Source organism: Rhinopithecus bieti, unplaced genomic scaffold (genome assembly GCF_001698545.2).
Source record: "Rhinopithecus bieti isolate Rb0 unplaced genomic scaffold, ASM169854v2 scaffold_3856, whole genome shotgun sequence".
Lineage (NCBI taxonomy): Eukaryota > Metazoa > Chordata > Mammalia > Primates > Cercopithecidae > Rhinopithecus > Rhinopithecus bieti.
In genome coordinates this window covers 1,840,102-1,856,266 of record NW_016804410.1, presented here as the reverse complement: position 1 = coordinate 1,856,266, position 16,165 = coordinate 1,840,102, and the positions used below count along the sequence as shown (strand labels likewise).

General features: G+C 38.6%; 1 protein-coding gene across 9 annotated transcripts in view; it reads right to left on the bottom strand.

Moving 5' to 3' along the window:
- Positions 1 to 742: 742 nt before the first annotated feature.
- The window catches only part of EPB41L3 (erythrocyte membrane protein band 4.1 like 3), a 153,687-nt gene continuing 138,264 nt past the window's right edge, over positions 743 to 16,165 (bottom strand). For 3 of the 9 annotated variants that reach the window (XM_017867915.1, XM_017867918.1, XM_017867919.1), the window contains 7 exons: positions 14,932 to 15,123; positions 4,774 to 5,142; positions 3,914 to 4,045; positions 3,322 to 3,420; positions 2,764 to 2,844; positions 2,374 to 2,490; positions 743 to 1,179 (listed from right to left, as the gene is read on the bottom strand). In XM_017867915.1, coding sequence (XP_017723404.1) covers positions 2,380 to 2,490; positions 2,764 to 2,844; positions 3,322 to 3,420; positions 3,914 to 4,045; positions 4,774 to 5,142; positions 14,932 to 15,123 — 984 coding nt within the window. In that variant the 3' untranslated portion in view covers positions 743 to 1,179; positions 2,374 to 2,379. Of the gene's footprint in view, positions 1,180 to 2,373; positions 2,491 to 2,763; positions 2,845 to 3,321; positions 3,421 to 3,913; positions 4,046 to 4,773; positions 5,143 to 5,733; positions 5,857 to 14,931; positions 15,124 to 15,597; positions 15,664 to 15,867; positions 15,904 to 16,165 lie in introns of all 9 variants that reach the window. The other 6 variants (XM_017867916.1, XM_017867912.1, XM_017867911.1 and 3 more) reach the window with 5 other exon arrangements.

The window sequence follows — 16,165 nt, the reverse complement described above, 5'->3', positions numbered from 1 at the left end:
ACTTCTGGACTGAACACATACAATACTGAAATTATTAAACATACAAACTTAGAGCTTTCAGTGCATTTGCCATTTTTATTTCGCTATGCAGAAACATACATTCACCATGGGCTGTGATGCAGGTGACCGTTTAATGGAGAATCTCTCTTTTTGAAGGCTGTTTATAACTAACACTAAATAGTTGTAATTACAGTGGAAATTCTGTACAGTTTAAGGCTTGGCTCTGAACTAGAATGTAAATATGGACCAGATTTGAAAATAAAACACTTTCTTGTCAAGTAAAAGAAGAAAAATTAATTAAAAAATACACGGAAAAAGAAACTAAGAAAACAAAGCCACAGGAAGCCCAGCAGGTTCTCCTGAAGTGAAATTTCATAATACTGTAAACTAACAAAAATACAGGTTCTTCTTCCCAAAATAACGACAATTTACATATTTAGGACCTGTTAGGGAACTCTGAAAAGCTCACCGGATTGAACACAGACCAAAGCAAACAACAAGGAAGAAATCGCATTAATATGCTAAAATCAGTACTACCTTATAACAAATTAAATGAGATACACAAAGCAAGATTGGAAGCGTTAAATATTTCCAGAGGGTCAGAGAGTCATTAATGTTTATGGGTGAGAGTAATAAAACCAGATGAAACAAGTACAAGTTGTTTACTGAATAAACTTGGTTATTGGCACATCTAACCTGGGGAAAATCTGACACACCGGACGGACCTAGACAGCTTCTAGCATTTGAGGGTAATCTTCGCTAATTGTAAACAAAAGGTTTGTTACCTAAGAAATTGCCATTTTGTTTAGACTTTAATAATAATAAACTATGAAAGGCATGAATTGTGTATGTGTTACATGAGATCACGGTTTATATTGTTGGTTATGAACGTGCAGGTAGAGCTGAAAACTGAGACGTTTTGTGAAAATTAAAAATGCTGCTCTTTTGTAATTTTATCGTCGCTTCATGCATTATCAGTTTAGTGATGCTGAATCAGATTGCTGTATTATGGGAAGATCTCTCTGCCAGTGTCTTTAGTAATGGTCAAGGTCAATTCTTCTGGACTGAAATTTTCCATGGACAGATACAAGTCAGTTGGGTTAGAAGAGGGAACTCCATATAGGCTCTGGTTTTCTTAATGGTTTGCATGACTGCATTCATGTGCAAGCTAAGTTATTCCTGCAAAACAGAGATGGGATTAGTTACTCATTTGAAAACAGCTGAAAGATTTTCTCAGATCAAGGGCACAAAAAAAGTATCTTGGAGGCTAGAATGCTCATTTGGACAAGATGCCATGACATTCCAGCGTTAAGTCACTGCCAATTAGATGCTTTCTCTTAAGTAATTACAACAATGCCCACGTGGCTGAAGCTCATGGAAGAAAATTTTTCTTTTTTTTTTTTTTTTTGCTATCTTCCAAAATATATTATTCATTTGAGTAAAATGAGTGGTTTTGGTATTTCTCTTTTAAGAGATGCCACACATCAATTTGTTTCTTAAACCAATGTTAGAGAACTTACTGATACATTAAATCTCTTAAACGTTTTATCACATCACCAAGTTGTGCAAGTCGCTCGACTGCTGCATTCAGCATTCAAAGCCTGCTCAGAAACGCTGACGGCCCCATGAGATCTTGCATGGCAGGTTAGTATGCATGACAAGTATGTGTACACACAGATGATACAGTCTGCTCATGGCGCTGGCCAAGCAACCACCGGAAAGGCATGTGTTTTCTAAAGGACCACAAGACTGCATTTTTTGCTTCCTCCTGAGACAGTGCTACACTAGGGAGAAAAATCATCCCAAAGAATACAGGAAATGTAAGACATCCAAAAAGAAAGTGAATGCTCAGCTTTCAAATTAAAAAACAAAACCAAAGACCAAAGCATGAACAGGCTATAATCAAACACAGTTGAAGAGAAAGCTTACGATGGGATAATGTTGCCCTCGGAAGGAGAAAAGGGTATGTATTATTTCCCTAGTATTTGGAACACACAAATTGAGCCTCTCAGAGCAAAACTGCCTTAGTTCCAATTAGGCCACATGGCAAGTAAAATCAAATTTGACATTACAAATTTGCATAATGAAAGAGTGCAGGCCATGGAATAAAAGGGAACACCAGGAAGACCACACAAGCATAGACTCTGCTCTTCCTTGATCCTCCGACTGGCAGTGCATGCAAAACCTCCACAAGAATGGAAGCTCTAAATGTGAGACAAACCCTTAAACCAATTCTCCATTGTCTTGGTAACCAGCCCGACAAATGCCAGTGAGAGAACAGAGGAAAGGAGGGATCAGGTGAAGGATGAAAGGGAAGTGCCCCATGCCCCATGCCAGCCTAGGCAAGCCTAGAGAATCGGCGTCACCTCTTACCTCTGGTCAATCCTCTCCATCTTCTGGCGTGATCTCTGTCTCTTTATGGACCACTACTTTGGTCACTGACATGTCAGGGTGCTGCTCTTTGGCCTCTTTAATTGCCTGAGCCAGCGCCTATCCCCAGGAAATCACAGAAGGGCAGAAACAAAAAGGAGGTGGAACATGCATGATCAGTGGCGAGGTGGAGCCTTACGAGCTAGATCTATATCCACAATTTACAAATGAGGTACAATGATTACAAAAGGAATCATAGATCATATATTGGAAAGTTAATTCGGAATTTTTCTCAGAATACATGCTGGACTAGAGGAATAGCATTGAGACTGTAGGGCCAACAGGTTTTTCTTTGTTTCTCTGCCAGGGTATTTACCATCTCACACATACTACCTGGTCATGGTCAATGTCTGCATCCCCTGTGATGACTATTCGCTTCTCGATTCTTGTCTCTGAAATGCCCCCTTTCACAGTCTGGAAGACACAAAGAGAAGCTTTATGAATTTACTCACTGGGAGAAACCCCCATGGTTCAGTGGGGGGAAATGGCAGAAGATGCTGACAGAGCATTAAGTAACATCATTCATTCTTTGAGAATTGAAATTAGAGTTCTATGGCAGTTATTTAACATTTTTAATTCCAGAGGTGAGGACAGAGTGGAGGTCTTTGGGTCTGGATGGCCTGTGTTTCTGGAACACCTACCACACGCCAAGGGCCGGAGTAAGCATTAAGCTTAGGATATCAGAATGTATATTCCTAAAGGGGAACTCGACCATGAGGACAAGAGCATCAGAAATCTAGGGGTTGTAAAAGCTGCCCTTGCAGCTATCCCGGCATCCTGAGCGTCAAGCCACCTTGTGCTTGTGCAGCCCAACCTGTGAGGAGTTCTGAACAAGCACCTTCCTCCAGCTCACTCTCAAGGAATCCTCTTCTGGGTTCTCACTCCACTTACTTTGGTGATGTGCGTAGTGGTGGTGGTACTGGTGGTTTCAGATGTGATCGTCTGTGCACTCATCAGCACGCCCGGTTCCAGATCTGTGCCTGGATCGACCTAAGGCAGCAGAGGAATAGACCCCTCATCCAGGTGCTCACACCTGCTCTTCAGAAGGTGGCTATGTTAGTTAAGGCGTTACGACAATTTCACTATCTCCTATTATACAATCATTGTGCTCTTCAGAGTCTGAGAGCTGCTCCCAAGAATAAGAACTAAGGGCAACCAGAGATAACTGTCATTAAAAAAACTAAGGTTTCAGAAATGTGACTGGTGGATGGGTGAGTGAATATTTGTCTTTCTCTGCAGCTAGGGAAACAGGTTTTTGAGCATTTTTCTACACTTCGAGACACATAAAGACTTGGTTAAGTCACCTGCTGCTCCCTGATCACTAATAAAATGACCATTATGGCATCACTTTTAATAGAGATGGTCTGGTTGCTGGATCCTCTAAGTCTCATAAATTAAATATCGTGCAATTCTATGCAAACATACTAGGCCACAGAGGGGTGAAAGGAGGAGCCAGGGCTCTGGTCTTCACAGAACATCTAACCTGTGATGATTCATATGTGATGGTTTTGGTTTCGGTGTGAACTACTGGCACTTCCTTGGTAGAAATTTCTAGCTTTACTCCTCCTGGTGAAGCACTGCCAAAACTGATGGTTTCCGTCTTCACCGTTGAGGACTGTGCCAAAGGGAAGTAAGCAGAGTGGCCGTTATAGTTTGCATGAACACACTGTTTTCTTCCTTTTCCTCTTTGGTAGTTATAAGCACAGGTTAGTATGCAATAAATGTTTATGTGGAGAGTAAGCTGGGGAACAAGGCATACAACATGCACATGTCAAACAGTCTCCTAGACTCTTATAGCATTTTTATATGAAATGTTCTAAGTAAAGAAAAACATTTTAAAGCCAATAAGAAAAAAGTAAGTTCTCTGTTTAATAACTTCTTAGAAAGAAAAAACTAAAAATGAGACATTAACTCCTCCAAATACTTCAGGAATCTCAACAGAAGAGGATAAAGAATACCGTGCTGGCATTTAGGACCTGGGCAAGCATGGTTTTGGTGCTTCTGGAAAAGTGCACTGATCAGAAATGTATCACATTTTCTAATATCTTGGCCAACTTTGCATTTCCCAACTTTACTGCCAATTATAGTAATTTCAGTGAGAGTAGAAACCATTTCCTGGAGATATATTATTAATAATTAAGAGATATGTTTGCATGTGACCCCAAAGTTGGAAATCAGCATGGAGACTCCTAATAGGTATGAAAGAAGGAAATGAGAGGAGAAACACACTATACATGGGAGAGGCAGAAAATTAAACAGCTCCACCTTTATGCTGATCTAAATTTCCAGGCATCCTATCTCAGTTTTATTTTAGTGATAAAAGTAACATTAACTACTAGTTACCTCAAAATGAGGTTTTTGTTCCAAAGTTTCTGAAACATGGATGGCTGCACTCTGCTCCTCTTGTCGCTCACGGGAAGCAGCGGCTGTCTCTTCCTGTTCCAGGACAGCTTTAGCGACCTCCTCTCCTCCTTCCTCTTTAGACCCCTCCATCAAGGCAGAGCCTTCTTTCCCTTTAATGCCCGTGAATGCGGGCTGTGCTGCAGTATCCCCGCTGTCTCCCACTGAGTAAGAAGCATCCCCACTCGCGTGCACCACATGCCGCTCCTCCACCAACACGGTCTCCTGCACCACCTTCTCAGTGCTAAGCGGCAGGCGGTGCACGGTGGGCTCTGTCTCTATTCCGCTGGACTCCGTCTTGGTTTCCATTTTCTGCATGGGAAGAGATTGTGGCATCAGTGTGACCTTCCATCAACCACAGGTCAGAAAATAACTAAAGCCGCCACTCGCCAGGATGTCTAAAGCCAGCATCAAGTGCTTATAACCAGAAACACTGACAAAAAGTATCAATTAGCTTTCATTCCTCTCACTGGAATCTCTGATGCCTGCCCCTGCTGCATGCACTGGAACCTGTGCGGCGGCTTCACGATATCCGCAAAACAAACGGAAGGCAGGATAAAGTGCAATTAACAAAACAAAAACCAAAGCATTGCAGCGCATTCACGTTGGTTTTGGCTGCTTTCTTAGACTCAATTGGTGAGACATAATGCTTTTAGAAATTAAATGCCATTAAAATGTCTCAATATGATCGCCTTTTGAATATCTGAAGTACATTCTTGAGATGCAACTAAAGGTATGTGACAGATATGCCAAGCAGGCACAAAGGACAATAAAGTGAAGACACCTTTGAGATGCTGAAGGCAAAAGCCAGTTGGATGCAACATACACACTCACGCCCAAAAAAGGGTAAGGAAAGGCACATGGGCACATTCAGAAATACCAAGGACGAAAACAAATGGCCACCTGAACCCAGCTTTGAGAAGTAGAAGTAACCCCTCCTATGAATTCTGTTGGTTTTCGCGCAGACTCTAATAAACTGAAGATTTCAGAGCCATCCATGAGCTTTTCCCCAGAAGACTGCTTAGTCTGAGTGAACAAAGAAAGGCAGAGTCAAGCACAAAAGAGAGACACAAACTCAGGCACATAAACATTCACAGCTTGTTAGACAAAATCGTAGGCAGAGGAGACAGGAAGGAGGAAGAATGAAGGAATCTCAGAGAGTTTGGAAACAGAAAAGAATGGGAAATAAAACAGAAAACTGGGGTGACCAGGTGCTCTTGTTTGGTAAAGCAGAGAGAGTTATTAGGATCAGGGTGGCGCCGATTTAAGCAGATAATTTTTTTTTTTCCCCTTCATTGCAAGCCACAGCAGCACCATCACATCTTGGGGACAGGGAGCTGGAAATAAAATGGAAAATGTTTCAATGCTGACTTTGCACTGCAGTATTGACTTAACCATGAAAAAAAATTACAAAGCTGGGTTGGCTGCTGTCAACATAAAGCCAGGCAGCAAGAGAAACGGAAAGGTTTGGGGTGGAAGGGGACTGCCTCAAAAACTGTCATGCTGGAATTGCAAACTGTGGCCCCAATGAGCGACACTGGTTACCACTACTCGGGAGGCGGACGACTCAGTAACGTAACGAGCAGTAGCAACGGTAAAGGCTGGTTCCTGGGAATATCTCCATTCGGACAGGCTCTTCCTTCGGGGACCAAAAAGGCCCACTTTTAAGACCTCACTCTCAGGCACTTGCTCTGTTTTGCTGAAGCGTCTGCCTTCCTGGCCAGGGAGGACAGCCACATCCTTCCCCTGCTGTGGAGCCTTTTTGAGGTCATCTTCTTCAGGACTCTGCCGGCGAGACTCAGCCTCCTTGATGGGCGCCAGAGATTCGGACAATTTCCGCTTTGTCGTCTGCACTTCGGATCCTCTCTTGGATTTCTCATCAGCGAGGGCTTCCAGGACCTCATACTCTGCTAGGCCGGGAATGATCTTCACGGACTCTGACATTTCTTTTTCCATTTTCTGAAGTGCTTCCACAGTGGAGGGCTGCCCCACTTGCTCGCCCTCTTTAGCTTTCCCAGTCATAGTAACAATTCTCCCGGAGACAGTGTCATAGGATTTTCCTAGAGTGTATATTTTCTGTTTGCTGTCTTCTTTCAGTTGCATTTCTCGAGCCAAGTCTTCGAAGCTATGCACTTTAATAGTGCCAGATTTTAACATGTCGGCTGGGAGGTCACCAGTTCTACTGCTCACGGTCACCACCTTGTAAGTCACAATCTTTTTCGAATCACCATCAACTACCTCAGTTGGTATTCTGTCTACAATAACCCAATCCTCTGTGCCCTATATTTGAAATATAAAAGCTAAATTAGAAATTCTGATGGTATCTCATTTCTAAAATAAAAACCCTTTAAGAAAATCAGGGCAACTGCTACATGCAGGTCTGTGATGGAACTGTACAGTGCTCATGTTATTAGCTAATAATTATGGCTGCAATCTCTTCTCCTCTGAAATGATAAACTAGAAACTTCAGCTCAGAATACATTCGGTAGGTAGAGTTGCAACTTACTTAAACTGGAACATACTTTGCAGTACATTTTTTTAAGAACAGATTTGCTCTTATGATAAATTTTGGATCATTTTATATTTCAAGATTAAATAACATTATTGATGTTATTCTACAAGTTACTTAGCTTTATGTGTGTGGGGATAAAAAGTTTTCCTCGTTAAATATAATCTATACTTCATATACTATTGTTCTTACAAAGAACTTCCCGACATTCTACAAATTTATGTAAGTATTTTCCATATTCGTAAATTGTATTTCCTTATATAGGGAATTGAATCCATGATAGCACTTATTATTCAATAAATATTGATTGTGACTGTGTTCAAGGCATTGTAATGAAATACTTCCCACAAAAGGGACACTATTAGAGTCTCTTGTAGTGATCTGTACATTGTTCAAGTCTTACTTTTTTTTTAAGAGATGGGGTCTCCCTATTTTGCCCAGGTCAGCCTTGAACCCTTGGGCTCAAGTGATCCTCCCATCTCAGCCTCCCCAGGAGCTGGGACTACAGGCACATGCCATTGTGCCCGCTCTAATCTTATTTACAAGTGAAGTTCATTGTCTCAGGAGTTTCTCTCTCACTTTCTTTAGTGTTAGTTCCAGTAAGGCAAAAGAAATGAAAGCTAAGAAACTTTTGTACTCAGGGAGGCAGAACACAATGTGACCAGGTAGGTTAATAGCTTCACAGATTACAGAGGGAAGAGATATCAAACCAGGAGCAGGTGAGTGCCTTGGTTTACGTTTTAAACTAGGATGCTTTCTAGAAACTTTTGTGTTTATTACAGCCTGAAAACTTAAATCTAGAAATACGTGTGCCTTTAAAAAAATCACTACAGGTTGATCTACATGTTATTGCTAGATTAAATGAAATGAATTGAAAGAATAACCTCTACGGTTGATGGGACAGTTTTCTGGAAAATTATTTGACGAGAAGTAACCACAGAGTCAGCAGAGTCTCCTTCCTGCATTCTCTTTATCACACTTGGCTAGTGGGGAAACCAATAAGAATTCAGAACTTTCACAATCAATCAACATCATCTAAATTAGCACCACTCTACAGGTAAAAACAGGCAAGAAAACAACATTTCAGCAAGATTATTATTCAAAAGTCAGTCGATGACAACATACAGAGAAAAATCAGCTTGGATTAGAAGCCATAAAAGAAATGCTGCATAACTGCTAACTAAAATATTAAGAAAATTCAATTTTCCCTTCCCCAGAATCTAACTCCAAATTATGTACCTACCTTGGTTTTAAACAAGATAAATTTAAAAGGGAAAATAAAAACTAAAACATTTTAATGACACTGAAGTCTGAAGACCAATTTCTTGTGGAAAATCCTTTATGTTTGGTTTTACCTGAGACTCAAGGAATGGAGCGCTTCCTTGCTGCAAAATATAACTTTTCAGAAATCTCTGTTTCTTCTTTGGTCTGTTTGAATAAAGGGGGTTGGGTTGGAGAAGAGGAAGTAGACAGTTTCCAAAAAGGCAAGTTAGGAAGGGAGTTCTTTCATTGTATTCTATCTATTTATCATCTCATATCATCTCATAATATTCATTCATTTTCTTCCTGAAGGAGTAAATTATTGTTTATGCATTTGAAAAATGATCTGAAACTACCTCAAAATTTAGTTTTTTCCAAAGAGTTCAGATTTTCCAAAACTTTGGGGTTAACTTCGGGGTTTATATAACTCAAATGTTCTTCATTTCTACAAACACAGAACATACGAGAACAATATAAAGGCATTTATTCTTGGCATTTAAACCATGTTTATGTTGGTATTAAAAGTGGGTATTAAAATAAAGCATTAAGAAATTTGTAAAAAATTTAAGTTAGGAATTAAGCCTGACTTCTATTTCTGACAAGCATCTTACTGTATTCCCTATTTAGGTGCTGCCTGTTACAGAGTAGTGAAATGTATACAATGTCACTGCATTAGCCGCTAATTTAAATAAACCCAGTTATACTTAGATGGATTGATTTATTGACCCACAAGTAAACACAAAATACTCAATGGCTTTATTTGAACTTTTATAACATGGTTAATAATTTTTTTGTCAATTTCAAAATATCTTGCTGGAAAATTAAGTATATCAATTCATACTTTAACACAAAAAATTAAGAAATATTAAGTATTTCATATTAGGAATTAGGTTTTGCTTTTAACTACTTTTGTTTTTTTTCTCTAGTATTAAATAGGCACAATTCAGGTGGCAATACATTAGCTACCACGCCTAAGTTGAACCAAGTGTTCAACTTCACAGAGCAAGGACAGAAAGGATATTTTGGAAGATTAACTTTAAAATAACAATGGAAAGTTCAAAGTTTCTAGACGAATGAAACTTTTAAAATACATCTTATCATTACAAACAATGTAATTTTATGAGAGCTATTTAAAATTTCTTTTGTCTAAAATCTACCAGTACTACATTTAATCATTTGTTTGCAAGAGATTGTAGGGGAACATCGGAATATTCTGCAGGACCTACTGACAGATTTTGATAGTATCATTCTCAAATGACTCTTTCTAATGAGAAACAAATAAGTCATTTTCAGAGGAGGAAAACAAAAACAAAAGGAAAAACAAAAAAGTCTCTGTCCCGCTGCATTTTGGAGGACGGTATTGGAAAAGATAAAATGTGCCATGTGGAATCATTAAATGTGGACNTAACTTTAAAATAACAATGGAAAGTTCAAAGTTTCTAGACGAATGAAACTTTTAAAATACATCTTATCATTACAAACAATGTAATTTTATGAGAGCTATTTAAAATTTCTTTTTGTCTAAAAATCTACCAGTACTACATTTAATCATTTGTTTGCAAGAGATTGTAGGGGAACATCGGAATATTCTGCAGGACCTACTGACAGATTTTGATAGTATCATTCTCAAATGACTCTTTCTAATGAGAAACAAATAAGTCATTTTCAGAGGAGGAAAACAAAAACAAAAGGAAAAACAAAAAAGTCTCTGTCCCGCTGCATTTTGGAGGACGGTATTGGAAAAGATAAAATGTGCCATGTGGAATCATTAAATGTGGACTTTGTTTCTTTTCCTTTTTTGTTTTCTTTCTTTTCTTTTCTTTCTCTCTTTTTTTTTTTTTTTTTTTGCTTTTAATCATAGCCTCTTTTGCAAACAGAAATGAGAAACAGCAAGGAAAGGTCAAAATTATAGGTAGTTTTCAGAATAACAGTGCTAGGTCTCTAATTATAATCACTGAGCTAAATATTATTACTAAGATAAAAGCTTCACAAAACCCCCAGCAAAACAGTGGTTTTCAGCATATCCTGGTGTCTGAAACCAACTAATTTAAAAAATGCCTATGTCTTACAACTGAAAATATTAACAGTGTCTACATTCCAAACTGTGTATGTCCAGTAACATAAACAGGTAACATAGGGAGTAGATTTTAAAATGTAATTCTATATATGGTCAACCTCCCAATATAGTTAGTTTAGTTAATAGAGAAGTAAAGAAGTACTGATAAAGAAAAGGTGATCTAAAAATTCACTTTTATTAGGGGTTAGGATATAGTCAGATATATGGCTCAACCATTTCATTTAGTTACTTAAACATTGTAAGTTATTAATCTTAATATCATAATTGGAAAACAAGGCCCTATACTGGCACACAAAATTCATAACAGTGTCATTTCCTGTTGGGTGATTAAAGGTTTCTACAAATTTTAGGGAATGGGCACATTTGCAAATACAGAATTTGCAAATCATGGGAACTGACTATAGTAATCGTCTTGCTTAAGGAATTACTGTACAGTGAACACACCTGTAAAACGAGCACTCACATAAAAGAGAGGACAATATTGGCGCAGCATACATACCAGTAGGTACTGCTTTTTTATTGTGGTTTGGAAACTTTTGGTATTCAAGCAACCACTAAGGAATATAACTCTAACATGGACAAGGCTTAGATGCATCCTGAAAGCCTGTCATGGGAAGGGTTTGTGGACAGAGGCTGTACCTGGGCACGCTGCACATACCACATGCCTACCCTTCCTATGTTTGGTGGGACCTGTGTGTGAGTTTATTTGCCTATTTTCTAAAGCAAGTGAGAATTAGATATTATTTGCTGCTTTGGGGCATCTTTGCTACTTGTCTGCTATTAACTCAAATATCTGAAACTTGAAACAATCGGCAATCAAATTTCCATTTTATATCGGAAACAAACACAATTCTCAGAACATAATCATCATTATTAGCTTGCTGTATATAATTCTAACCAAAATTTTCTTTGAATTGTTCATACATTGGTAGCATTTTATAGAAATAATTATTATAACAATTCAACTACTATAGATACAACGAAAAAAAGAAAAAAGATGGTCACATTAAAACTCAAAAGATCTTTAGGTTTTTTTCTTCAAAATACCATTTTGTCACTGAGACAAAAGAAAAAACGAAAACAAAACAAAACACAACAAACTAAGCTTTGGGACGTCGTAAGTTTGGAGTCACCAAATCTAAGTTTCTTTCTGATTCTGACACAAAATAACCACTACTTTATTAGAGATGTCAATTTTAAAAATTAAGTTAAATATTTCCATTTAGAAGTAACTGGATTTCTTTCTAAACTGGCTGATCACTGTTTAATTGAAGTGGGCTTTATTACAAAATAGAGCAATATCAAATTAGTAACTTACCTTAAAAAATATCCCCTCCAAAATAAAAATCTTTTGGTTATATATTTATAAGCCAGTACGTTTTCTACGTGCATAACACACAAAGGATTTTAAAAAGGATAAAATTATCTTTTGTGCTTTTCACACACAAAAATAACAGAAACTATGGTTTTAATATAGAAATTGGCAATAATTTAGAGCAAAAGAACTTTCTGGTTTGTTCTGAAGGCTATCTACAGGGCCTTCGATTGGAGTATAAACTCGGTATCATCGATGACTATGAGGTCCTGGAGAAGAGTAGAAGAGAGGACAGGTCACTCTGCCTGGCCCTGCTGTCATAGGGAGCACAGCACCCTGACACCTAAACAGATCCCCTTTCCCCTGGGACTTGAAGCTCCTTTGAGATACTTTTCAGGGCTCCTTTGATAAGCACGGTTAATCAGCCCTGCTTCTAACGAGTTCTTTATATCTAGTCAAGCTTTTTCTGCTATGTCTCCATTCACAGTGTGACAGAGCACGGAGGGACTGCAAAACAACCCTGCGGACACTGAAGGCAGTGAGGACACCAGCCTTTGCTCTTCTCCAGTTTAAATAACCAAACTACTTTGCCATTCTGCAGAGGGCATGTTTTTTTTCCTTAATGATGTTGAAAAAATCCTTTCTTGGCCTTCTCCAGTTTTCTGCACTAACACAGAAAAGCATTAATATGCAGGGAAAGTTCAATATATTCAAAACACTCCTTAAATTATTAACATCCTTGGGCTTATCAAATGTTAATTCTCTCACGTTTAGGGTTTTACAGATGTAACAAAATTATCTTACTAGTCTAACGGCCTAGACTTATGAAGTTCCCTTGTTTATTAGCATCACCCTTTAAATTCTCTAAGTTGTTCTCTAAACTTTCATTCAAAGTGGCCATTACTTAGCTTTTAGCTTTGCTTTGTTTTGTTTTGTTTGGGGTGGCTAGTTTGTGTTTTTGTAATTTTATCCAGTATCTGATATCTTTAGAGCCAGGAAATTATTTCCAAAAGATAGTAGAAATAGGGTAAGCCAAACTTAACCAATTATAATAAAATTTATGAGAGCATAACTTAATATTGTAAGGACTATTATTTAAATCAATCTGAATGTGAAATTTGTCTCTTGAAACGCAGCAGTTTGAATGGAACTGAAGTTTAATGGTACAATAATATGTTGGTAATTGTACTTTTCATTTATTCTGCATAAAAGGGTCCCTTTTAAGTAATTCAAATGGATATAGACCTATTTTTATTAGCTAGGTTTGGGATTGTCATGAACATAGTGAGAGTGAGTTCTTGATTACTTTTGATAAACAGCTTTAAAAGGTTTAGAACATGATCAACAATAAGTGTAATTGAATTCTTATTTTTACTGCAAGGACTTAAGCACTGCATATAGAACACTGTTTAAAGAATTTTTCTCTCACCAAAGCCTAAGTTTTAATGTTCTACTCTGTGTCCGTTTCCTGAACAAATATTTCCCGATAAAGTGGTCTTACAGAAAAGGAGGTTAACCAATACAGTGCTAAAAAAGATGCAGTTTTCAAAAACTACTTTTTTTGAAACAGAGATAAAGCAACATGGTGTCTAAGAGTAGACAGTCAAATTAGCACTACAGTAATTTTTGGTTCCCACACAATGGGAGCCCTGAAGTAATACCAGCTGAATCCTCAGAGTCTTTGGTTGTACATTTAAAAAGAGCTTCCTTGGGAGGCTGAGGTGGCAGATCATTTGAGGTCAGGAGTTTGAGATCAGCCTGACCAACATGTTGAAATCCCACCTCTATTAAAAATACAAAAAAATTAGCCAGGCATGGTGGTGCATGCCTGTAGTCCCAGCTACCCCGGAGGCTGAGGCAGGAGAATCACTTAAAACCAGGGGGCGGAGGTCACGCCACTGCACTTCAGCATGGGCGACAGAGTGAAACTCCATCTCAAGAACAAACAAACAAACAAACACACAAAAAAACTCTGTCTCAAAAAAAAAAACTCTTTAAAAGTACAGCCAAAGTGTGTGAAATAACCTTACTTAAAAAAAAAATTCTGGCCACTACTTTCCCCATAAAACATCTACTAGAAACTGATTATAAATTTGGCCAGGTGCGATGGCTCATGCCTGTAATCCCAGCACTTTGGGAGGCCAAGGTGGGTGGATCACTTAAGGCCTGGAGTTTGGTGCCAGCCTGGCCAACATGGCGAAACCCCGTCTCTATTAAAAATACAAAAATTAGCCGGGTGTGGTGAAGGGCAGCTGTAGTCCCAGCTACTTGGGAGGCCAAGGCAGGAGAATCACGTGAACCTGGGAGGTGGAGGCTACAGCGAGACAAGATCACCCCACTGCACTCCCGCCTGGGTGACAGAGCAAGACACCATCTCGAAAACAAAAAACAAAAAACTTAATATAAATCAATTAAAATAATTATAAATAAAAATCAAACAAAACTCTTATTATATCAATAAAAGCCTGGTATAGTATCTCAGAGTAAAATTGTCCTGAAATGCTGTCAACTTCAGGGTACCACTCAGTCAAACAATCTCAATGGGCCTCATCTTAGAACTGATGAGAATAAGTATTCAGAGTGTTTGTCAATACAAAAGTAGAAAGCATATGCGGAAAAAGTGTCAATCATGAAGAGAATACCCTGATTTCTCTCAGTTATAAAATCTAGGTTTATGGTCAGAATCAGCTGATTTTTCCCGATAGTCTCTCTGTGGCTTCCTGCCCTAAGAACCATCTGATGCTATTACTCACTCCTCAGCCACTTTAATCATTTTACTTTGCAGTTTTCTTTTGGAGCACTGAGCATCTCAGCTCAGGTTAAACATAGGTAGGAAAAGAGATTTTCTACCCAGAAGCTTGTCAAATGCAATTCCACACCCTGTAGAGAAGGAAGGCAGGTAAACAGAATGTGAATCTGACCACAAGCCTGACTACTGACCTCTTCAGGGACAAGCGGTTCGATCATGGGGGCATCCTCCTGCCTGGCGGCCAGTCGCACGGGGGAGGTGGAAAGCCTCTTCTCCCATTCATTCGTTACGGCAGTGTCTGTTGAGGTTTCCAGGAAGGTTCTTTTTAGCTCGCTAATGTTGGTTTGATGTTTCATCAGGTCATCTTGAGTTTTTTCTAGCTCCTATATTCAGAACACAAAGTATCCAACAGTCAACCTTTCACATGTGCGTTCCTTTCAGCTCTTTTGTTTGCTTTTAAAGTAATGTCAATCTTATTAGTAGTCAAAATAAAACAAAATTTTGATCAAGGCTCATGGCACTACCACAAACACTCTGGTGAAAATGTGATTTTCCCATGGAAAGGAAACAGAAAAAAAAAAAAAGATCTAGTTCACACAAACATGAATACCAAAAGAATTTTAGAAGGTAAACTATAAAGAGTACCATTCACATGTATCCTGAGAGAATTAAAATAAATATACACACAGGAAAAGGGATCTATATCTAGGAGAGAATAAGGAATCAGAAGCTGAGAAGTCATCCCCACTTATTAACAGATGAGCACACAGTTCATGCATCACAGTACAAGCCCAGAGATATTACACTAAAAGAAAAACAACACACACAAACATGCACTGGTATATACCAATACCAACCTCTAACATAAGATTACTATGTTTGACATACACATTTTCACCCTTTATTCGTTTAATCAGACTATTCTGAAAAAAGTGGAGAAGAAAGGGAAAAGTAAGGGACACAGTCGTCAAGGGAACAAATGCCAACCTACACACTGCACCAACAACATGGTAACCAGCTACAGAGCATGCTGAAAGATCTGAATGCTGTAGACAAACAATGACTTATCACACACTGGTTTTTTTTTTTTTTTTTTTATTGTTGTTGTTTTGTTTTTAATGTTCTACCTGTGCCTTGAGCTCTGCATCTTCCTCCTGGTCCGACTGCCAGCATCAAGAAAGAGTGGGAAATAAAGTCTTACATGCAATTTACTCTAAGATTGAAGAACTATGGTCTACATAGACTTGCTAAATGTGGGCACTCGTATGCTCTTGCATATGGATGCCACTTCTTTCTTATACACAAACCACAACATTCTCACACACAATTAGGAAGCTTAATAAGAATATAGGAACATAGGAGTGAAAGAGTTTTTGCCGGGTGGGTCTTTGGCATTTTGACCAGCAGACACACGTGGTTGAGAGG